Source organism: Gymnoscopelus braueri, assembly GCF_963280865.1.
Source record: "Gymnoscopelus braueri genome assembly, chromosome: 18".
Lineage (NCBI taxonomy): Eukaryota > Metazoa > Chordata > Actinopteri > Myctophiformes > Myctophidae > Gymnoscopelus > Gymnoscopelus braueri.
Genome location: NC_137618.1, coordinates 44,333,583 through 44,357,842, shown reverse-complemented (window position 1 = coordinate 44,357,842; position 24,260 = coordinate 44,333,583). Strand labels below are relative to the sequence as shown.

Genomic DNA, 24,260 nt, shown 5'->3' with positions numbered 1-24,260 from the left:
CGTGCAGCGTTTTTCTCTTTGGCCGAACAGCAGCAGCTCATGCAAGCATATGAGGAAGTGAAACATGTTATCAACAGAAAAGGAAACACGGCCGTTATTAATAAATCCAGGGAGAAAGCGTGGCAAAGTATTGCAAGCACACACTGTGTGTGTGTGTGTGTGTGCGTGTGCGTGTGCGCGACGGACGGGCAACAGGATGGACGGGACGGGGGGGGGGGCGGCGGTGTACTGTGACGGGGGCCCGGACGGGACGGGGGGGGGGGGGGGTGGTTGACCGCGACGGGATGAGCGGGGGACGGGACGAGACACGCAATAACCCCACATTTGCAAGACCACTTTGGTAGAGGTTTGGGTTGTGTAGTTAGTAGTTACCTTGCCATCATGATGTAACTCCAGGTGGACAAGAAATAAAAAACAATTTCTCCATTGACTAGAAATTGATAATTTAAAATATGCTCCTTATTGACTTACACAGAGGCTCCTTTAAACCTGTAACTAATAATTGATATATATATTTAAATATATATATATAATGACATATCACATGAGTCATTGTGAAACAATTATGATTCATGGTCACACACTATTTCAGTAATATAATTACATTGATTATATCTTGTATTATTATATTGTATTGATTTCATTTTATTTGAATGCAGGGTCATTAAAATGAGTCCAAACAAACACATGTTTTGAATTAACTGTGCAAAAACTTGAGGAACAAGGCACTGGATTAAGTAAGCTTGGCTGTTAGCCTGCTCCTGACCAGGCTAACTTCACAGCTAAATTGCCATGGTAACTAAGCTAGGCTTGCTTCAATTCTCTTTTGAGGAATCGGATAAGGCTAAACTTAGCCAGGGTGAACTGGCTAAACTAATCTTCAAGATAATTCACCTTTTGAGGAACCGACTCAGCTCTAATCCTGGCTAAATTAAGCCAGGATAGGTGGTAAAGCCAGGCTTTAGCTCTAATTCACCTTTTGAGGAACAGGCCCCAGGTACTGCTATTTCCTCTTGTAAACAACACAAGAAGCAGCATACTGAGTGTTGTGTTAATTCAGCCAAAGCCATCTATTGGTTTCTAGCCCTTTGAGTGGCAAAATGAGTAAGTGGAGTTATTATCTATTATTGTTAGAATAATATTCTCGGAAGTATTGTGACATTATGTTCTACTTTTGTAAGCAGTAAAAGTATAGAGTAGACTATTTACAGAAAAACTGTGGGGGGGTTCTTTTGGAAAGCTAGAAGACTTCTGGGTCCAGTTATAAATTGCTCTTGTTCATTGGTTGACTTCCTTGTTTACTTTTGTTGCCATTTTTCACTGCAAAGATTTTTCTCTAAAATACAGCCCAGCTAATTTCTTCTTTCCTTGTGAACGCCCTGCATCTTGGACCCTGCTGGGAGCCCAAATCCAGCCTAAGGGTGCAGTCACACCGAACTTTGATTCTGCCTATGTGGGCGGATTCTGCTAGTGCTTTTCAATGGGAACGGTGCCGTTTGTTGCCATTTGCTGATTTTTACCCCCAAAAAAACGCTCTGTTATTGAAAATCATTGGATCATGCAGAATCCGCCCTCATATAATTAACCCATTAAGACCTGGAACGCATCTGTGTCACTTTTTCATTTGAGCTAAAAACTAAGCATTATTTTACACTTTGGCTATTCAAAAATAGCAGATATACAAGCTCATAGCGCGGCACCGAGTGCCGCCCTACGAGCTTGTAGATCTGCTATTTTTGAGAAATCGTGAAAATGTGTGCAGATCTTGGAATATATATTATTTTAAAGCGAACATTTTTAACTTAAATCTTTGCTTCTGGGGGTCCCTGGAACAACATATTTTGAGATAGGGGTCGGCGGCCAAATATATTTTGGCCGGGTCCTTGACATGAAAAGGTTTGAGAACCACTGACATAGAAACATATTTTTTTTTTCAGAATACTGTTGGGATTTAGAAAACATTTGTAGAATCGGCTTCAGGTCTTAATGGGTTGTGTGACAATCTGATTTTCAATCCAGATTGGAGTCGGATGGGTTTTATGCTATAGTCCTATGCTAGTATAAGGTATATTTTGGATACTTGTGTGTGACGTAGTATGATCAAGTAGGGCGTGAAAATATGGAGATAAGAGGTGTCTGTCCGACTGCAATAATTTTGTTTCCATGTGTTCCATGCTGTTCAGACTCCATCTGGATTGGTCTTGTTGTCATGTATTCATGAAGAGCATAGGTCGCCTAGCCGCTGATTTCGTACATCGTTGCTGTCGAGGCAGAAACCTCTTATCTGCATAAACCTTTTGTGTTTTTACCGTGAATTAACGCCCTACTTGACCATACTACAGTGTCACACAAAAGCATCAAAAGTAGCTGATCTACAAGCTCGAAACGCGGCGTGAAGCGGCGCGTTTCGAGCTTGTAGATCAGCTACTTTTGCTAGTTTTTTTATTTGAATCCTGAAAAGTAACAGTTTTGGACTTGTGAGGTTTCCGCCCGACAGAGATGTACATATAACGTGCTCTGCTACTGTACTTGAGGAACACTGGGGATAAAAACCTTGGAGTCAAGGTTAGGGGTGATGATGGGGCTGTTGTTGACCTTGGCCTCACCATCTACAGGGTGTGAATAATTCCCAGTTGTTGTTATCAAGCTCACCAGTTGGTCTCTGTGGTGAGCCTATATAAGCTCATTGGCATGCATGCATATACGTCTTAATAGATGCATGGTAGGAGCCATAATGTGCCATCCAACAGGATAATTGTTGTAATTACCTGTAAAGAGCTAATACTTACTGTAACACAATTTAAATGCAGAGAGGCTTTTTATTCCAGCTCCCTTTTTTTTGTTTTGGTGGAGAGGTGGAATGTTTAGGCAAAGTGCCCCTGGAATGTTGACAGTATTTTCATTAATGACAGGATTTAGCACTGTGATGGAGAACATCCCCCTCCCTAAGGGGAAAACGGAACAGAAGTGTCATTTCAGAAATGGATAAACAAACAAATAAATAAAGTAACAAAATAAACTACAACGGACCAATCCTGCAAACTTTGGAAGCCAACCTTAGCCAATGAGGATATAACAGGCCCATGTGAAAAATTTGGCCAGAGGTTCTGAATTGATCTCGAGGGAGTGTGTGTGCACAGTTTCGCAGCGACCGGGCCAACGGTGCCGGAGATTAGCTGCTAACGGACGGACAGGACACACGACGGACACACGGACGGACGGACACATGGACGGACCGACAGGGTGCAAAACATATTCTCTCGCCATGTCTTTCGGTCTGGCGGAGACAATAACAGGGGATGGCAAAAAAGTCATATTAAAAAAATAGTGAAAATAGCAGATCTACAAGCTCTCAACGTGAAGCGTTGTGAGCTTGTGCATCTACTATTTTCACTATTTAAAAGAAAAGGTCGAAAGCGTTTGCCTATAATGACATGCCCAGAACTCTGTGCAGAAGTTTGAGAACCACTGATATACCGTTATAGCAACATACTGTAGTTTTTTTCCAGAAAACTATTAGGATTTAGAAGACATTTGTAGAATTGGCCTCAGGTCTTAAAGGGCTAAATGCAGTGTGAAGTGTCTCAGGGCTAATTGACGGGACAGGTCAGCATGCCAGTGGAAAGCTGACTTTTCTGCTTGAGTGTTCACAAGCTCATAGAGAGAGGCTGGCAGGAGTGTAAGCACTCTTCAAAGGTGAAAACGTCACTTCAAATATTCATCATACTATACTGTGACTTTTTACTGGATGAGTTGGAGTTAGACCAGTGTTGGAAAAAGTACTCAAATGTTTTACTTAAGTAAAAGTATCAATACTGCGATGTAGAAGTACTCTGTTACAAGTAAAAGTCCAGAATTCAAAATTTACTTGAGTAAAAGTACAACAATATTGGTATCCAAATGTACTTAAAGTACCAAAAGTAAAAGTAGTAAAATGTTTGAAAATAGCAGATCTACAAGCTCACAACGCGTCGCAATATGACCCGTTGTGAGCTTGTAGATCGGCTATTTTCAAATAGCTTAGGTATAAAATAGGGCTAAAGTGGTTAATGTATGTTTTATAATGTAATAATTTATACCTGCAAAGTAACTAGTAACAGTAAAAGTTAAAGTTAAATAGTTGCCTCTGAGATGTAGTGGAGTAGAAGTAAAAGTATTGAAAATGAGAAATACTCCAGTAAAGTCAAAATTCCTCAAAAGTGTACTTAAGTACAGTACTTGAGTAAATGTACTTAGTTACTTTACACCACTGATCAACCTGGGAACACCTCCGGTTGTTATAGTGATCAAGTGGGCAGGGGCGGTTTTTGCTGTAGGCAAGGTTAGGCGACCGCCTGGGGCCTCAACAGTCAGGGGGCCTCATGAGATTTACCAAATCTCTCCCAACTTGCCACAGAAATCGCCCATGGCTCTGGCTAGGCAACCATCTACTTTTCCACCTTCCCACGTGTCTCCTCTTCTAATGATCACAAAATGTTTGCCAATTTCCCCCATATTGTACCCTGTGGGCTAAAAACACTAAAGTAAACGTCTGCTACTTACTGGAAGTCTGTAGTGTAGGTTAGGTATGTTGTTGCAGTATATAGAGGTGGTCTGCAGGTCTGTAGTGGCGGTCTAATGGCTTTCTAGTTTACCTCTACGCAGGCCTGCCTGCTCATGAAACAATTTGTTCATTAGTCGGATAATAGGTTTATTTGACAGTTTGCTGTTGTGAATTTGCATTATAACGTCTCTAAGAAAGTGTTTGCTACGCAGCATGTCCTAAAGCATTATGATGAAGCTGCCTCTTTAATTAAACCACAGAGAATGCACTAATGCACCTCTGTGGACGACACAATTAAACACATTTAAACACAGTGTGCACTTCTCTCTCTAAGTGACACACAAAGCTCGCAGTCACACTTTTCCCTGAACATATTTCAGCATGTGATGGATTGGATTTGTTTAACCCATTCAATCCGGGAACGCGTCTGTGTCATTTTAGATTTCTGCTATAACCAATTAACCATTATTTTATAATTTGGCTATTAAAAAAATAGCAGATCTACAAGCTCAGTGCGGCACCGAGTGCCGCGCTACGAGCTTGTAGATTTATTCCTATGGTGGCCAAATTGATGATGTATTTGGCCTCCGACCTCCATCTCAAAATATGTTGTTCCAGGGACCCCCAGAAGCAAAGATTGGAGTTGAAAATGTTGTTTAAAAATATGTATTCAAAGATTTGCTCAAATGTTTAAAAAATAGCAGATCTACAAGCTCATAGCGCTCAAAGCACTATGAGCTTGTATATCTGCTATTTTTGAATAGCCAAAAGCTATGGTTATATAGCAAAAAATCTAAAAGGACACAGATCTGTTCCTGGATTGAATGAGTTAAGAGCATGAGCGGTGTTAAACTCTTGAGAAATCATCAGAGGGACATTTCATTAGCCTTCAGGGCACAGCCGCCTTTCACCAAATAACCAGCAAAACCTCCTGCCATGTTTTGTTTCGAAGATGTCACAACGTTGTTGTCCGGCAGAAACCTCCTATCTCTACATTTTAACTTTTTAGTTTTTTTTCGTAAATTAAAGTCCTACTTGATCACACTACAGCGTCACACAAAAGCATCAAGAGTAGCAGATCTACAAGCTCGAAACGCTGCGAGAAGCGACACGTTTTGAGCTTGTCGATCTACGCGACAGAGACCATTTGTTTTGCTCATGCTTTATTTGCCCATGTATTTTGTTTTTACAGTGATGGATCATGGTGATGAAAAAAAGGCACTATGCTTTATCTGTTTTCTCAAAATATCCGTTTTCTTTTCCACAAATCTGAAGCTATTTAGCAAATGTGAAAAGAGAGATCACGCTTGCACATTATGCTTGTAGGGTTTCAGTATTCCACATCATGCTATGATTGTACTGTACGTTTGATCATAATAACAAGTTGTGAAAAAACATGTCTTGGGATAGATTTGTGAATAGACTAGCCACCCAAATGCTGTGGCCATGAGTAAAAAAAAAAAAAAAGGCCTCAACTAATAAGCTTCTGCTGGAGTAGCTATAGTATTTTACCAACGAATAACAGAGTAAAACGGTAATATCCTCAGCGTTAGTTTAACCACATGAACCCTAGCATCTCTTTTCTGGGGCAAACATTTTGCAAGCTCACAACACGATGCGATGCATTATGAGCTTGTAGATCGGCTATTTTCATTGAAGAGATGTGGGGTATAGGCAGTGGTGGAAAAAGTACTTTTTTTTACTTAAGTAAAAGTATCAATACCACAATCTAAATCTAAAAAGTAACTAGTAACTAAAGTTTTCAAATAATTGTATTGGAGTAAAAGTATAATATTTGCCTCTGAGATGTAGTGGAGTAGAAGTAAAAGTATTGAAAATGGGGAATACTCCAGTAAAGTAAAAATTCCTCAAAAGTGTACTGAAGTACAGTACTTGAGTACATGTACTTAGTTACTTTACACCACTGGATATAGGGGGGGGGGGATTAAGTAGTGGACCATAGTGTTTAAGTGCATTGTTAGGACTCTGAGGACCTCATTGTCAAACATCACAAATTTTACAGGTGTAAAAGAGCGAGTGAAATAATGTTTCGTACAAGCTCCCAATGTTTTGCCGTTTAAAAAAAAAAGCACAACTATTACAGTACGTCCATTCTTGAGGACAAAGAACAGAAAGTCCACTAGGGCGTGAAAGCGACAAACACAACAAAACCAAACAAATGTTCATTGTCAAACAGGCGAGCATCTGTGTGGCTGCGTCGTCTGACACAGTCTCAAAATGAAACTTTGACAATCTTGCTTTCTAGCTTTAGGGGCCGACTCGCTATTGTTTGAGCGACTGAATAAGAACACTGTGCAGATTCTGTTTTTAGTGTGGGTTTTGTTTTCCTCTCGGCATTATTGCATATATGCAAAGGAAAGCCTTTTGCCTTGTTGGTCCATGTCGCTCTACGTTCAGAGATTGAATCTTCAGAGTATGAAATGTATTCTCTGTTTTTTAGGGAGACGTTGTTGTTGTAACACTGTCTTGAAGAGAAAGATTTATTTTTCTTTTACCCTTCCCCATCAATTTTCACTTACTCTTTATTTCTTCATACTGTGGTTTGTGTATTGTGTGAAGATCACACAGACACTTTTTGGCAGACAGGTGGAAGAATTTTTTTTTTTTACAATGTCAGGATGTGGCAGAACCTTTGTGTCTGGATTTCATCTTCTAGCATCTTCTCTGGTGGTGCTGTTGTTATGTTTGACCATAGTTCTCACAGCAGCCATTTCACTCTTACGTCATATGCTAAGATCTAAGAGCAAAATGGCCGTCTACAACTGTGGTTCTAAAACTTTTCAGGCCGCGGCTCCCCAAAATAGTCATATTTGAAGTGTGGACCCCCCACCCTGACAAGCACTTGGAATTGTAGGAGTTGAGGCATTACATTTTGTTTGATTCGGTTCCACAGATAAATATTGTGAGGCGTTGTGAGCTTGTAGATCCACTATTTTCTAAATGTTTTTGTCTTTCTTATATTATTTGACAATTTGGCCAATGTTTGACCAGTTGTTATTGTTTGGTTGGTGATTACTTTTGATGCAGTAATGGTCTTTTTCATTTATTTTTTGGTTTAGCTATTAGATATTAAAAGTCCTTAAATTGTCACTTTACTGTCATCTGGGGACCCCCAAGAATCATCTGGGGACCACAGGTTGAGAACCACTGCTCTGCACCTGTGGTTCTCAAACTTGTTTCATGTCAAGGCCCCCCAAATGACTATGTACTTGGCCGTGGACCCCCATCTGATAATATTTTGTGCCAGAGATCACAAGATTGGTTTGAAAATAGCAGATCTACAAACTCACAATGTTTCGACGATGCGACGCGTTGTGAGCTTGTACATCTGCTATTTTTAAATTGCCTCTGTGCACAATCTGTGGTTTAACTAACACATTTTGCTGGGGACCCTCTGGAACCCCTCAAGGACCCCTGGGGGTTCTTGGACTCTTTTAGATGCACATTTAGGAGTTGGCTTGGAGCCATTTGTGTTCATATTTCATCATTTGTGTGATTATTAGCACCGTAACCGTTTTTCAAAAGTAAAACATTCTTTGAAGTTGTATGAGTAGAACAAACAAAAAAAATCATTGATGTCTTTGGATGATATAGTGTTGAGACCAAAGTCAATATACTCCACAAGTTAGGGATTTGCCTTTATGATCCACTGCAGAAGTTTGTTGACTCATGCAGATATCTGGACCTATAGGAGATATGCAGACAAACCCGATAATTCTTAACCCATTCAATCCTGGGAACGCATCTTTGTCATTTTAAGATTTCTTTGGCTATTCAAACATAGCAGATCTACAAGCGTGCTATGAACTTGTAGATCTGCTGTTTTTAAGACATCGTGAAAATGTTTGCAAATCTTTGAATATTTATATATTTAAAGCGAACATTTGTAAAATATGCTGTTCCAGGGACCTCCAGAAGCAAAGATTCGAGTTAAAAATGCTGTTTCAAAAAATATATGTATTCAAAGATTTGTTCAAGATCTTTCAAAAATAGCAGATCTACAAGCTCGTAGCATGGCACTGAGCACTATGAGCTTGTAGATCTGCTATTTTTGAATAGCCAAAGTATAAAATAATGGTTATAGCTCAACTCCAAAATGACACAGATGCGTTCCCGGATCGAACGGGTTAATGAAAGAAGATGATGGAATGAAATTATAGGCGGGGGTGGGAACATGGAACAGTAGGTTTGACAAATAGTAGTGGCCATAAATCTCTAGAGATAGACTGATTGCATTCAGCCAACGTAAGCGCTGCAGGAACGCCATGGGCTAATTTTCAATTTCAGGTTTTGAAAATCCTGTATAACAGCTGTGTCTATGAGCCCCGAGGTAATCACACGGGCTTCGAAAAAGAACTGGGGGAACAAAAATAATTGAATTTCATGCGATATATTGAGCCGTCATTTTGCTTGTGGTAATGGATGACAAATGCTTGTCACACTCCCCATTGAGTATCCCACACTGTTGCGATAGCAATATTCTAATCCAGGGAAAATCAATTCCTCCCCTCTCCGCCGTACGCCGTGTTCTGGTGGGAACATCGTGCGAGACAATGATGCATTCCCTGGCGTCATCGATCCGCTCCCGGACCCCTCCTCTCAAAAGTCGTTCATCTGAGCCCTGAGGATGATGAGACTGATACGCTGTATGGACAAATTACCAGGACGCTCTAATTTGTATATTGCTGTTGTCGGGGGCAGAAACCTTATCTTCATAGTCTAGGTTTTTGTGTTTTTTCGTAAATTACAGTCACACAAAAGCGTCAAGAGTAGCAGATCCACAAGCTCGTGGATCTGCTAGATGTTTTTTTATGTGAATCCTGAAAAGTTAGTTTTTGACATATGAGGTTTCCACCCGACAGGAGCGGACTGGCCATTTGGGCCGCTGGGCCAGTGGGCCACTGGGCCAACCAAAAAAAAACATTATTATTATTATTATTTTTTCTATTTGCTCCCGTTTTAGGATTATTACGGTCATTTCCGGGTCGCGCGGCCCAATTATTTAATGTTTGGGCTGGGATGCTTTTCAGCAGTGGTGTAATTTACATATAGTTGCTGGGTTAAAACAGTGAACCCCCCCCCCACCCCCCCCCGTTGACAAAAGGGTCCGGGGGGTGGTGGGCCGGTTCGGACCAAATGCCAGGGCTGAATTTTGGTCTCAGTCCACCCCTGCCACCCGACAGAGACGAAGAGCATGTTGATATATTTCTCGCATTCAGCTTTTTAGCGTAGATCCGCCTAGCTTGCATATCTACTACTTTGGATGCTTTTGTGTGACGCTGTAATATGATCAAGTGGGGCATTAATTTAAGAAAAAAAAATGGAGATAAGGTTTCTGCCTGACAGCAACAAAATAAAAACTTTTTTATAACGGCTAAAAAGACATTTGTTGATCTGTTGTCAGACTAGTGTGACTCTGCATTTTCACTATTGTGAAACTTGCCATAGCGTGAAGGTACAGGGGAGCATTGGTGAAAATAGTTGGTGTCGGGCAGAAACCTCTCTCCATATTCTAACTGCTACATTTGATACTTTTGAATTTGAATCCTGAAAAGTAACAGTTTTAGACGTATGAGGTTTCCGCCCGACAGACTAAATATCACTTCACATATTGTCTCTAACAACTAACTCAGTATTTTATTGTAATCAGTCCTGTGTGTCTGACAACAAAAAATCTAGACGGATTGGTCGATTGTCATGAAACTTGGTGGGAATGATGCCCCGAAGGTAACCATAAAATTTTGGCTTGATAATATCACGCTCAAAGTCAGAATTTCATAATCACTCATATCTCAGGTATAGAGTAAACAAGAAATGTTTTTGCAGGCAGGGTTTTAAACGGGTGTGTCTATGTTTTTAGCCATCTTACTGTATTGTTTCAATTTGCTTATTTATGTATTTATTTAGCTTGCCTTGTTTTGTTTTACAGTGATGGAACCAATATGAAAAATCACCAGTGCTATCCTTTAATACAGCATAAAGAATAGGGTTATTCTCAAAGTAGGGCAGTGGTTCCCAAACGTTTCCATGTCAAGGACCCCCGTCTGAAAATATTTTGTGCCAGGGACCCACATACAAGATTTGTGTTACGAAATTGTCTGAAATATACAAAATGTTTTATTTTTTAATCCCAGGATTTTTTGTGCCAATGTAACTGATTTTGATGCGATATTAACACAATTTGCAGGGGACCCCCTGGAACCCCCCCAATGACCCCCTTTGAACCCATTTAGACCTGAGGCCAATTCTAAAAACACCTTTTAAATCAATTCAATTGTAGTCATGTCACCATGCCATGGTTGGTAAATTGACTAAATTGATCGAGTCATGCCCATAGGTAAAAACAAAAAAAACGGTCGGTTTAGTTGCACACTCACAGTTGTATTAACAACATGCACATTTACATTTCAATAAAGGAGAGATCAAGTTGATGCAAGCAGAAATGTTTAATTTGAATAAAATGCAGATTTTGGCCATTAGCATTTAACATAGATAGAGCTTTTAGATAGGATAGAGGAGTCTAGACGCCGGTGTGGCGGTGCAGCTAAACCACCTTCCCTTTCTGCTCCAGGACTTAACGAGGTGGAGCTGGGGTTGATATTAGATACATTTAATTCCCATGTAATTCCATATTCATACACAGCCTCTGGTCCATGGCGTGAGTTCACAACTATAACAGTTTTGGACATGAGGTTTCCACCTGACAGTTACGATTATAGGCTATAATTTGTGTATAATACGACTTCATGGACATTATAGTACTTTTACTTGGTACTTCATTTATTCTTACAGCATCCTATTAAGAGAGCCAGGACAGGCCAGCACAAGACAACATACAGTAAGCTATTCAAACTTTGAGAGTAAATTTTTTATTCAAGTCAGTAAGAATACACGCAACATCCTTTAAAGTGGCACTATAAAACAGTTTTTTAATGATTACCACCAGATTGGACAAAATTACATTTTAGAGTATGTTAATACAATATAACTTACACAATCTGTATGGTACAGTATGTTAATACAATATAACTTACACAATTGGTGGTTGTATTTTGTCTCCCTGCTCTTCTATTGAGACATTTAGATCGTGTCAAAGGTCACGTCTCACCCAGACACAGGTTCTGTCATAAATCTGTTGCAGCTTTAAATACTTTGCTTGACAATAGGACATAGCAGTGGCGGCCATTTTCTGGTTCCACTCCAAAATAGTCAATGCATTTTTCCCATTGACATTTCCAAAAATATTTATATAAATTAATTTAAGCCTAGAATCAAGCCATCCAGGGTCCTGGTGAATCATGACCATAAAACATGTATTTCTTTGATTCTTTTTATTTATTTTTATATTAAATTATATGATATACTATGTTTAATAAATACCCCTTTGTTTTGTCGTTTTCAAAAAAGTTTTTTCACAGAATCAAACGTTTTATGGTCATGATTCACCACTGCTATGCCCTATAATGCTAATGTAAGATAAAGCATTATGAAATACTTCCACTGTCCAATTTGCTATTGTACAATATATTTAAAAAAAGGTTACAATATATTCAGTTCAAATCACTGTAACAGTAAAGGTTACTTACAATACAGTTGTGATTGCAGGAAGTGACCATTATGTTGCTTAAAATCTCCTCAACAGTGTGACAAAAAATAGAATGAAGATCAAAAAGCCATAATAAAAGCAGAATAGCAAAACATACAAATAGGATATGTTACAAAATAGAAGAGAAAAGTTAATGTGATTACATTGATTGATTAATTAATTAATTAATTAATTAATTAATTAATTAATTAATTAATTAATTAATTAATTAATTAATTAATTAATTAATTCAGTTGCACGGGGTGTTGTTGAATCATGGATCTCTGAGATTGGTGATGAGCTTGGAGACACAATGGAGTTTAATGGTGAACTGTTGACTTGTTAATAATCATTATACACGTGTTCTTCACTTCCTCATTGATGGTGTAATCATTAACCATAATGCTTAACCACATCAACCCTAGCATCCCTATCCTGGGGGAACATTTGACCCAAATAGCCAATCTACAAGCTTACAACGCATCATGTTGGGACCCATCTGTTGTGAGCTTGTAGATCAGCTATTTTCGGCAAAGAGATTTGATGTGGGGGAGGAAAAGGAGCAGATAAAGTACAGAAGAGACACTGCTCAACCAAGTGTTAGTTTACTAGGTATAGAGAGTTTAAGGGGTTAAAGCAAAATTAATAACCACCCTAAGCCATAATGGTTGGAGTTTTGTATTAAGGTGATTATGGATATAACAGTTTATTTTTCTTTCTTTTTTTAATCAGTTTCACTACTAATTGCTACAAAGTAGGACACTAAACTGCAGTTTCATCAATGACGTTAAGATAGATATTCTTCTCACAGATCCAGGGTCGTTCTTGCGAACATTTATCATTGTACCATCCTTCATTAAATAACTTTCCTTTAAACAATCCTCCATACCAGTTGTACACACAGTTCCTGTCTCCATGGTTAGAAGGCCTTCCACTGGTCCAGTACCTGCAGAATAAATCATGTATTTTAACCACATCCACTCAGTCACTCACATTCAGTGACTTTGATAGAACTATAATATAACAACAAATACAATGTCTCACTTTGTTGTCAGTGGCGTTCCATCCACCCACGTCCATTTGGCACCAGTCCTGTTCAGACCAATCCATGATGGCAGACCATCCTGGTTCAATCCTTTGATGAATTCCTGATAATTTATTCATGATTGAACAATAATTAATTTACTCTAATACATTCAAGTTTCCCTATAATCAAAGTATTACATCACATGCAACTATGTGGATGATAGACACCTGGGCGCACGCACGCACGGGACACACACACACACACACACACACACACACACACACACACACACACACACACACACACACACACACACACACACACACACACACACACACACACACACACACACACCCACACACACACACCTTTTCTTTGTTACTGTTAATGATCACCAGATGAGCTCCAGTCTTCAGACATTCTGCTCGGCTTTCATCCCAGGTTTTATTTTCAGTAGATGTTTCAGTAGATCCATAATAACAGCTGCATTCAAACTTCTTCCATCCACTGGGACAGGACTTGTCTAGACATGAAACAGGAGTTGTATTGGTGGATTTTCAATGAACTGATACATTATCAGTAGTAAATAGTATTACAAAACCTGAGTAAGAAATGACCTGAGTAATGTTAGCAGATATCAGTAGTAAATAGTATTACAAAACCTGAGTAAGAAATGACCTGAGTAATGTTAGCAGATATAGTTTTCGGTCTACTACCCCAAATACTACCTAGAATAACTTTATAACATTTGACTTAAAAAAACAAATAAATTAGCTATAATAACACACTAATGCCCCTTTCATATTGCCCAGTGTGGCGCAACATATTTGCTTGAAGTTTCAATGTAACGTCTATGTAAATGAGCATTTGAAGCTTTTATTTAGAGTTGTGAGGCTGGACAGCGAAAAGCGTCGCTTAAAACCTCCCATAAGTAATATTCCTTCAGAAAAGGTTTGTAACTTCTCTCACCTGCTTTCTTAAGCTGGTTTACTTCACTTTTCAACAGGTTTATCTTCAGGGTCAGATTGGCCACTAGCTTCTCTCTCTCCAGGGTCAAGCTGTCATAGTTAGTCTGGTCATTGTCTGAATGATCTGTAAAGGACCAAAAGTTGATGATAAACACAGTTGTTGATGTTGAGTTCAAGCATCTGAATGGAAAAGGAGCTTTGAGAAGAAGAAAACTCAAAGTTATTGTTCTTTCTATACATGCATATCTTGTTAACACTACTTTCTTATTTTGAAGATGCAAGCAATAATACACATACAATACTACAGGACATTAACACACTGAACAAGATGGTGAGGATATTGTAGTTCCATAGTTGGAGCCTCCTGTTTTTTTTATCATATTTGTTTAAATTATTTTTCTTAGCTGTATCTCTGTATCTAGACTGTTTGATGTTTACTGTGGAGCTGTTATGACACTTGAATATCAAGGTGTGTCTGTCTAGATTAAAAAGACAATTCACATCAAGGTGTGGCTTATTCCTCTGCCCATTCTGATCTAGCATTTGTTAGTAGCTCTGTATACATGACTCTGCTAAATTACTACATTTTAAAGAATAAATTGGTTAATGCTGTGGTGACCGTTGACCTTTGTAGTTCCCACAACTAGAAAATAGTAGTCCAGAAAAGACAATACTCACGTTTCACAGTCTGGCCTGTGATGACACCCAGCAGTATAAGACACAGCATCCCCAGACACACTGCAACCACTTTGAAAGGATTTCTCACTGTTTTAGAACTCTGTCCTGTAACACAAAGTACATCTACTAGGTTTACAGACACAGAGAGACAGAGAAACACAGTACATCTGCTGGGTTCCTGTTTTAAAGAGAAAAAAGTAGAACTTAAATCACAGCCTGCTAGTGTTACGTGTGTGTGTGTGGCTCTTACGACCACAGAGAGCTATGTGACAATTGTGTGCCGAGGAGTGGAACGTTACATCAGCCGTCTTAGGCTAGGCTATGCTCGACAGACAGTGGTGGACAATAATCTGTACTTTACTTGAGTATTAGATTTCATACTTGTTACTCTTACTTGAGGATATTTCCAAGACCAATATTTTACTTTTACTCGAGTAAAGTATTTTTCAAAGCATGTACTTTTGAATACTTAAGTGGTTGGTGGGAGAGGGTGAGCAAGCTATCTATCTGTGTATGAATGTATCTGTATACTTGTATTGTATGTATGTATGTATGTATCTATATCTGTTGTTCATGTTGTTATGGGACCCCCTCGATAATCAGATGCTGCATCTCAAGAGGCCGTCCTTTCAATAAAAACTGAAATACACTGAGAGAGAAAAGTTTTAAAGCCACAGCCACACCCAACCAGATCAATATAATTATCTCTAAAAGATACTTTTACACTTTGTAGATTCCTTTATTTTTCCCATTGCTTTTTTTTTTTTTTTACAAATTATACTGAAGGATATATACATTGTATTAAGATTTATGCAATAACATATTTATTCAATCTGAATATGTTGTTGTCCAACTGACCCTGAGTGTGTCTTCCTGCTGTGTTGTCCCTCATGTCCTCCGGTGGTCCAGAGATGATGTCGTCCACACTCTCATAGATGTCCACCTCTCTCTCCTCCAACTGTCCCCTGTCCTCCCTCTCTCCTCTCTCCATTAACTGGCCACTGTCCTCAGTGTCCTCACCTCTCTGTCCTCTGTGTCCATCTCTCTTTCTCGTCTTCTTTGTCAAGTCTGGAATGGCATAAATATCTGTAGCCATCTTACAAGGATGAGAGGCTTCTATTGACAACAAATAGTAACTATGTTGTATATTCCTCTATTGATTATCTATATCAAAATACTTAAAGTGATTACTAGATAACTACAAATATACTTAAGTAAAAATGTGACCATGTCTGTCTGTGGCTGGTTGGTACAATAGTGATATTGAGTTATTGCCAATAAGGAAGTAAGACAGAAAACCGGAAGTAAGACAGAAAACCACCAACACATTAACCCACCCACCCAACCATACACACACACACACACACACACACACACACACACACACACACACACACACACACACACACACACACACACACACATGAAACATACAGCACCGCATCTCTTGAGTCATTTTCTTTTATAACAGGAGTCAAAAAGCAGTATACAGTTGTTTCAACCACAGACAGACATTTCAGCTTCATTTGGACATATTTCATATTTGTATCCTTCACACAGGTGGGAAGTGTGTGAGTGTGGTTTAGGGGTTTGAATCCATTGTCTTGGCAAATGACACTTTGAGAGAGGCCAGCAACCTCAATGTGTGCAGAGTGAAAGAAAGAAAGAAAACAAACGGGTGTGGGTGTGTGTGTGGTGTGTGAGAGACTGAAGAGGAAGTACCTCCCTGAGTACTTCCACATTGGGGCAGACACTCTGTTATGCATAGTGGCAGATTAGGCTACATGCAGTTTGTGAAATACTCAGACGGGCCCGTTTGACACCAACAACCATGATACCACGTTCAGAGTCACTGAAATGCTCTTCTCTTCCTCATTCTGCCAGTTTTAAACTGCAGCAGCTGGTCTTGACCATGTCTACCGGCCTGAATGCATTGTGCTGCTGCCATATCGACCCATATTATGATTAACTGCGTTAACAGGCAGTTGGAGAGGTGTGTCTTATAAAATGACCGGTGTGTGTGTGTATGTATGTGTCTGTATATAGGCTTACACTGTACATCGTTGCTGTCGAGCAGAAACCTCTTTTTGTGTTGTTTTTTCATAAATTAACACCTACTTGATCATACTACGGCGTCACACAAAAGTGTTTTGAGCTTGTAGATCTGCTACTTTTGATATTGTTTTATTTGAATCCTGGAAAGTTAGTTTGGGACATATGAGGTTTCCATCCGACAGAGTCCCGCCCGGACCCCACTTTGAGAACCAGTGGTATAGTGCAGCGGTTCCCAAAAGGGAAATTAGACGATTGCCCCATGCAGGACTCAAACTAGTGAAAATAGCAGATCTTTTAAAGCTGACAACGTGTCACTAAGTGCCGCGTTGTGAGCTTAGATCTGCTATTTTCACTACTTCTTGAAAAAAAAATTTAATGGAAATTATTAGATTTTTAGATTTTATTTATGAAATTGAAAAAAGTTATTGTTTTTAGTTGATGAAAAGTTATGATTATTTTTTCTTTTTTAAATGTTTGTATATATGTTATTTTTTTGTAGAAAATGAAAAAAAATGCATATTTCCTCACGACCCATACAAATTGGTCCACAACCCAAACATGGGTCCCGACCCACTGTTTGGGAACCAGCGGTATAGTGGATGGGGTGATCGTATGTTCTGACCCCCATCTGTGGGCAAAAGGCAAATAGTTACTAGTGTAATTCTCCCTACAACATGTGAAATACCTTATTATTCCATACATGCACGTGCTACGTATTCATACTATAAGCAGCGCCAGAGAAATGCCACTTCACCCCACTGGTAAATAGGAACCGAGCACAGCTGTAATTACTAACTGAATTAGACTGAGTTAATTATCCAATTAAAAACAATTACATGGTTGATTAACAAACCAGAGCCAGAGTCAAAGCCCTGTGGCTTAATCAAAATGTTTCACTTTGTCAGGAGGCTTAAGCACTGGGAAAAATAAAGGAATCTACAAAATGCAGCAGGACTCTGACCTAAACATTGACCTGTGCCGAACACAAAGAAGTTTGAATGACTTCATTTAATCCTCTCCATGGATACGATGCCATGGGGAGGTCATGCCAGCCTCAGTGGTGGAAAGTAACTAAGTACTAATTTACCAAGTACTGTAATTAAGTACTGAGGTTACTGAGGTACTTTTACTTTACTGGAGTATTTCCAATTGTCAATACTTGTACTTCTACTCCCCTACATCTCAGAGGCAAATATTGTGCTTTTACTCCACTACAATTATTTGAAAACTTTAGTTACAGTAGTTACTTTGTAGATTTTGATTATTATTAGACAACATACATTAACCACTTCAGCCCTCACAATATATCAGGGCTCACAATGCGTCGCGATGTGACGCATTGTGAGCTTGTAGATCTGCTAATTTCAAAAGATGTATTTTATTTTTATTTTATACATTTGAAAACTTGTGAAATGGGACATTCTGCATAATGAGCACTTTATACTTTTGGTACTTTAAGTACATTTTGATACCAATACTTTTCTACTTTTACTCAAGTACATTTAGAATTGCGGACTTTTACTTGTAACTTTTTCCACCACTGGCCAGCCTTACCACGCTGAGAAAGTTGGCAAAACTAGAACGTACCCTAGTGTTGATTTTGACAGTCTTTTGAATTAAATGCAATTTAGTTTGTCAGATTTTAGTATTAGTTGACTAAATATAAGATTTTATTCAACGAAATCTACAGATGATGGCATGATGGCATTTTAATGCCTAATTTATACTTGGCTGCATGCTGAAGACATCCGATCTACAAGCTCACAACCCATTGCAGCGCGACACGTTGTGAGCACGTCTTCTGTATAGTCCCTGGCACAAAGCTTTTTGACATGGGGGCGCCGTGGCCAATTACATATCAATTTGGGGGTCCTTGACATGAAAGATTTTGAGACCCACTGGTCTACTGGTTGTAAAGAGTAGGCTGTAGGCTACCATCAAAGTGTTTTGGTCTCCTGCTTTATTCTACCTTTTAGTTTCTGAGTGAAAGGGAGCTTTACAAGTGAAACCCCATGTGCAATGGCTTGGGTTGGGGTTAGGGGGGGGCTTTATACCTCATTTAATTCATTAGTTTTCCTTTGCCTCACATCTAGGTAAATAGGATTCAAAGACAGCAGCGTTCCCTCAGTAGCCATGCAGCTTGTTGTTTTGGAAGCTAATATTCACTCTGAAGGCAAATCAAAGCGAAGCAGGCTTAATCATTTCTCCACGCAGTGACCCCACGAGATGAAGTGATCCCGAACCACTTTGTATCACTTTAGTGTTAATACTGAGGCACGGCATTAGATTGTGTTTCATGCAAGTCATGGACCGAACCTCCCTGCTTTGTTCAGAATACAGAACATGTGATTGATACCCCCCCCCCCCCCCCTCTTGCACTCTCTGGGCGTACACAACATATTGTTGCTGGGCAGAAACCTCTTATCTAAATATTGTAACTTTTTGTGTTATTTTTTTTCGTTAATTAACGCCCTACTTGATCATACCACAGCGTCACACAAAAGTATAAAAAATAGTAGATCTACAAGCTCGAAACGTGGCGCGAAGCGACGCATTTTTAGCTTGTTGATCTGCTGTCTTTGCTATTTTTGAATTTGAATCCTGAAAAGTTACATTTTTGGACATATGTGGTTTCCACCCGACAGAGACGATATACACAATATAGTTACACACACAGTCACACATAGCTAAATCATAGCTACATCCTAATACACACTGCACACACACACACACACACACACACACACACACACACACACACACACACACACACACACACACACACACACACACACACACACACACACACACACACACTAAACCGGTAGTGCACGTCTGTTAGTCCGCATACATGCTTCTCCTCAGTGCGTTTACCAAAACGGGGGAGTGAGGAACACAATTTTTTACATTTCACCCCAAATTTGAGCTATTTATTATCGCCACAGGCCATGTCACCTGTAGTCATGGTTGCGGTAGCATATGGACAACATTACTGGACATGTTTTCTTATTCCCACCCACTGTAGGAACCTTCCATGATTAAATGTGATGTAACGCAAACACATGCGAGTAACACAACCGGCATTATGCCAATTATTTCCTCCCCCCCACATTTCTGTGTTGTCACTGCTGTTGTATCCTACTGACTCAGTAGAAAATGAAAACGAGCCTGCCTGAAGGTATAAAATGGCGTTATCAAAGGAGATGACTGGAGTCTGAGAGTTGTTGTTGTTGAACACTCTTCTCTCTCTGGCTATATGGCGTTCCTGAAGACTCTGAGCCCATGTGTGGTGGTGGAAAAAGTACTCACAATTTTTACTTAAGTAAAAGTATCGATACTGCAATGTAGAAATACTCTGTTACAAGTAAAAGTCCGGTATTCAAAATGTACTTTGTAAAAGTACAAAAGTATCGGTATCAACATGTACCGAAAGTAGAAAATACTCATTATGCAGAATGTCCCATTTCAAGTTTTCAAATGTATACAAATCTTTTGAAAATAGCAGATCTACAAGCTCACAATGCGTCACATTGTGACGCATTGTGAGCTTGTAGATCGTCTATTTTCAAATGGCCGAAATGTATATAGGGCTGAAGTGGCTAATGCATGTTTTGTAATAATAATCTACAAAGTAACCATAATTAACGTTCTCAAATAAATGTAGTAGAGTAAAAGTACAATATTTGGATCTGAGATGTAGTGGAGTAGAAATAAAAGTATGTGTACATTGGATATACTCAAGTGAAGTACAAATACCCAAAAAATGTTACTTAAGTACAGTACTTAAGTAAATGTACTTAGTTACTTTCCACCACTGTTGTTGGTGTTCTGTAGTTGTTGTTGAACACTCTTCTCTCTGGCTACGCACGTTCCTGACGACTCAGAGCCCATGTGTGGTGTTCTGCTGCAGTGAGAACTGAGAACACATCCATCGCAGTAAGGACAAGAAAGATGCTTTTCATACTGGGGAGAGAGGCTGTTTGCACACAAGTCCTTTGAAAGAAGTCTAGGAGTCATTTTTTTTGTTCCCCCTTCCCCTTTTATCCCATTAAGACCGGGAACGCACCTGTATATATAGCAAATATACAAGCGAGTGCCGCGCTATGAGCTTGTATAGATCTGCTGTTTTTGAAAAATCGCGAATATTTGTACAAATCTTTGAATATACATGTTTTTTAAAGCAAACATTTTTAACTCAAATATTTACTTCTGGGGGTCCCTGGAACAACACATTTTGAGATGGGGGTCGGCAGCCAAACACACATAATTGTGGGGGTCCTTGACCTGAAAAAGTTTGAGAACCATATAGCAACATCTAAGTTTTCAGAAAACTGTTTTGTAGAATGGGAACCTCAGGCCTCAATGGGTTATATACTGTATAGGGGATATATCCGCTTTTAGCTCTTTCTTTCAATTTCTTTTTTATTTTCTTTTTCTTTTGCAGTATTCCAGGAGAGACAGTCTAAGCGCAGGATGCTGGAGAACTGACAATGTGATGTTTTCTTCTAACTGTTGGCCTTGTTCCTTTAAATCTCTGGTTCAAAGGGTGTTTCATTTGCAGGCTTTGCAGGCTTTGCAGAATGCCTTATGTTGAAAGTTTTGAGTAATTGTCACATGCGCGTGCACACACACACACACACACACACACACACACACACACACACACACACACACACACACACACACACACACACGCCTGCTCACCATATATTTTTAAAGGTGTTTTTCGTCTACCTTTGCATACTGCACAGGGCCCCAATTATGCCTTTTGCATAATGCATGTAATCTGTAATGCATATGTCCCATCCATCGCAACCATCATCACTACATCTATTGTATTGTGTAAATGTTATATGCAATTTTCCATATGGCTGCCGCAGATGAGCTCACTGTTGTTGATTGTTAATACTAATGCCAATCACGACCATCCCCTATAGATCTATCGTATCCCCCAATCCTAAAAGCCTGGGATGAAACGGGAAACGCATGGACTTTTAGAGTAATTCTGTAGAGCCTCCTTTCCTTCTCCTCTGCTTTCAAAGCAAAATGTTCTAAAGTGTTTTTGCAATGAAGGGAGGCTTTACAGAGAGTTCCGCGCTGAATTGATTTGGTTGAATTGACATGCCGGACGTTTTTCCTTCTACCAAAAACCACCCGTTAGTCTTTAGGGTCTATTTATATAAGCTCCAGCGTGACCAGACAAAATACACCACTCTGTCCAGGCCTTCTTTTCCACCCGGACTTAATTGGATGGATGTACAAAATATCTTGTAGCAATCAATGGCCATCTATCGATCCCCTGCAGTGCTTTTATTTCAGGCATAGGCATGGATGCACTCGAAAAGTGGGTGATTGTGAGCATGGTGGAGCGGAGGAAAATGGGGTGGGGGGGGGGGGGGGGGTATTGAGTTCTCTGGAGTTTGACCTCCGTTTCTCCTGACCTCATTGTTTATTCGTTGACCACGGTCTTTGTTTGGTGAGACAACAATGCATGTCCTTGAATACTATACCATTGCATGGCATAGATTACTGTGGCTGTGTACAGCACTTACACGCCATAATAGAAATGATTAGGCGTCTAAACGGATCGTCTCTGGATAGGCTATCAGAGTATCTCTCTATTAACCCATTGAATCCGGGAGCGCGCATGTCTGTCATTTTAGATTTCTTTGGCTATTACAAAAATAGCAGATCTACAAGCTCGTAGCGCGGCACTCGGTGCCGCGCTACGAGCTTGTAGATCTGCTGTTTTTGAAAAATCGTGAAAATTTGTGCAAATCTTTGAAATATATACTTTTTTAAAGTGAACATTTGTAAAATATTTAGTTCCAGGGACGCCCAGAAGCAAAGATTTCAGTTGCAAATGTTCGCTTTAAAAATATATATATACTCAAAGATTTGCACAACTTTTCACGATTTTTCAAAAATAGCAGATCTACTTATTTTTGAATAGCCAAAGAAAAAAAGGCCAGAGCTGTGTGTTCCCGGATTGAATGTGTTAACTGCCATTGTGTTTATTTTATACACACACACACACACTAGCCAATACTCCAAATAAACAATAGCTATTGTATACGTCGCCCTTCGGTATAATGCTGGTTGACGCAGCAAAGAAGAGCAATGTTTTCATGATGGCAAAAGCGATAAGACAACAAACTGCGTCCTGGCTCTACCAAACCCCAAGGTAGCTCGCACCGCACGCCCTCCCCCCCGAAACAATTACATGAAAGAAAAGCATGTACATTCTGTAATTGAAAATGCGTTATTACACCAACATCGAACCATTCCAAATAGAAGCTGTAGCGAACACGAACCAATCTAAAAAGGCTGAGATATCAGATTAGCACCATGACTAGAGGAGGTTGCATGGTGAAACCACCATGAAATTAGATTTCAGTCGGGCAGCTCCCGGTGAAATTGACTGGCTTTTGACACCCAGGCTTGAGTCAGCGTCTCCCTCCGTCCCTCCCATTATTATTATTTTTTTTGGGTCGTCTGCCATTCACCCTATATGCTGTGTTCCATGTGTTTTCTTGAGCCACTTAGACTCTGTGGGCCTTTAATCCATAGAGACCGGGAACCCATCTGTGACGCATTTTAAGATTTCTTTGGCTATTCAAAAATAGCAGATCTACAAGCTCATAGCGATGATCTTGTAGATCTGCAATTTTTTTAGAAATCGAACTTTTGTAACTCAAATCTTTGCTTCTGGGGGATCCCTGGAACAAAATATTTTACAAATATTTTAATTAAAGGTTAGGGTAAGTGATTTCCTTTGGTTGAAATAAGTGTTAAATAGCTCTATATTCTGATAGTACTCATTGCTAGAGTGTTTGTTCAGTAAAAGGAGTCTCCCATGTCTCTCCAGCTCTTTCTTAAACAGAAAATGCATTTTCAGTGCTCTCTCCTGATTGGCTTAAATGTTGTCGCCTCCCTGAAAATGTACTAAATTCTGTTTACAAAAGAGCTGGAGAGACCCCTTTGACCGAACAAACACTCTGTAGCAATGATTACTAGCAGAATATAGTACTTTAACCTCTTAACACAAACAAAAATATCTCTTACCCTACCTTTAAATATATATTCAAAGATTTGCACAAATGTTCACGATTGTTCAAAAATAGCAGATCTACAAGCTTGTATATCTGCTATTTTTGAATAGCCAAATAAATCAAAAAATTGGTCTTAAAGGGTTAAATTATCTTGAAAAGGGAAACTAAGATATACATATATATATATATATTGTAATGTCAAGAGTCTATACATTGGACTCTCTCTTACTGTCAACCTTGTGATGCGAGGCGCTTGCAGAATGTGTCAACCTAGCGCGGTCGGACTTGAAATATATAGAACTTGAAACTTGCCACTCTGGCATTTGAGTAA

General features: G+C 39.4%; 1 protein-coding gene across 1 annotated transcript; it reads right to left on the bottom strand.

Annotated features, from left to right (window-relative positions):
• Positions 1-12,423: 12,423 nt before the first annotated feature.
• On the bottom strand, positions 12,424-16,063 carry LOC308073756 (CD209 antigen-like protein A). Its single transcript, XM_080412869.1, has 6 exons — positions 15,681-16,063; positions 14,823-14,927; positions 14,146-14,268; positions 13,545-13,699; positions 13,194-13,297; positions 12,424-13,095 (listed from the first exon to the last, which is right to left on the bottom strand). The coding sequence occupies exons 1-6, from the start codon at positions 15,916-15,918 to the stop codon at positions 12,912-12,914; spliced, it is 909 nt and encodes a 302-aa protein (XP_080268995.1). The 5' UTR covers positions 15,919-16,063; the 3' UTR covers positions 12,424-12,911.
• Positions 16,064-24,260: the final 8,197 nt, after the last annotated feature.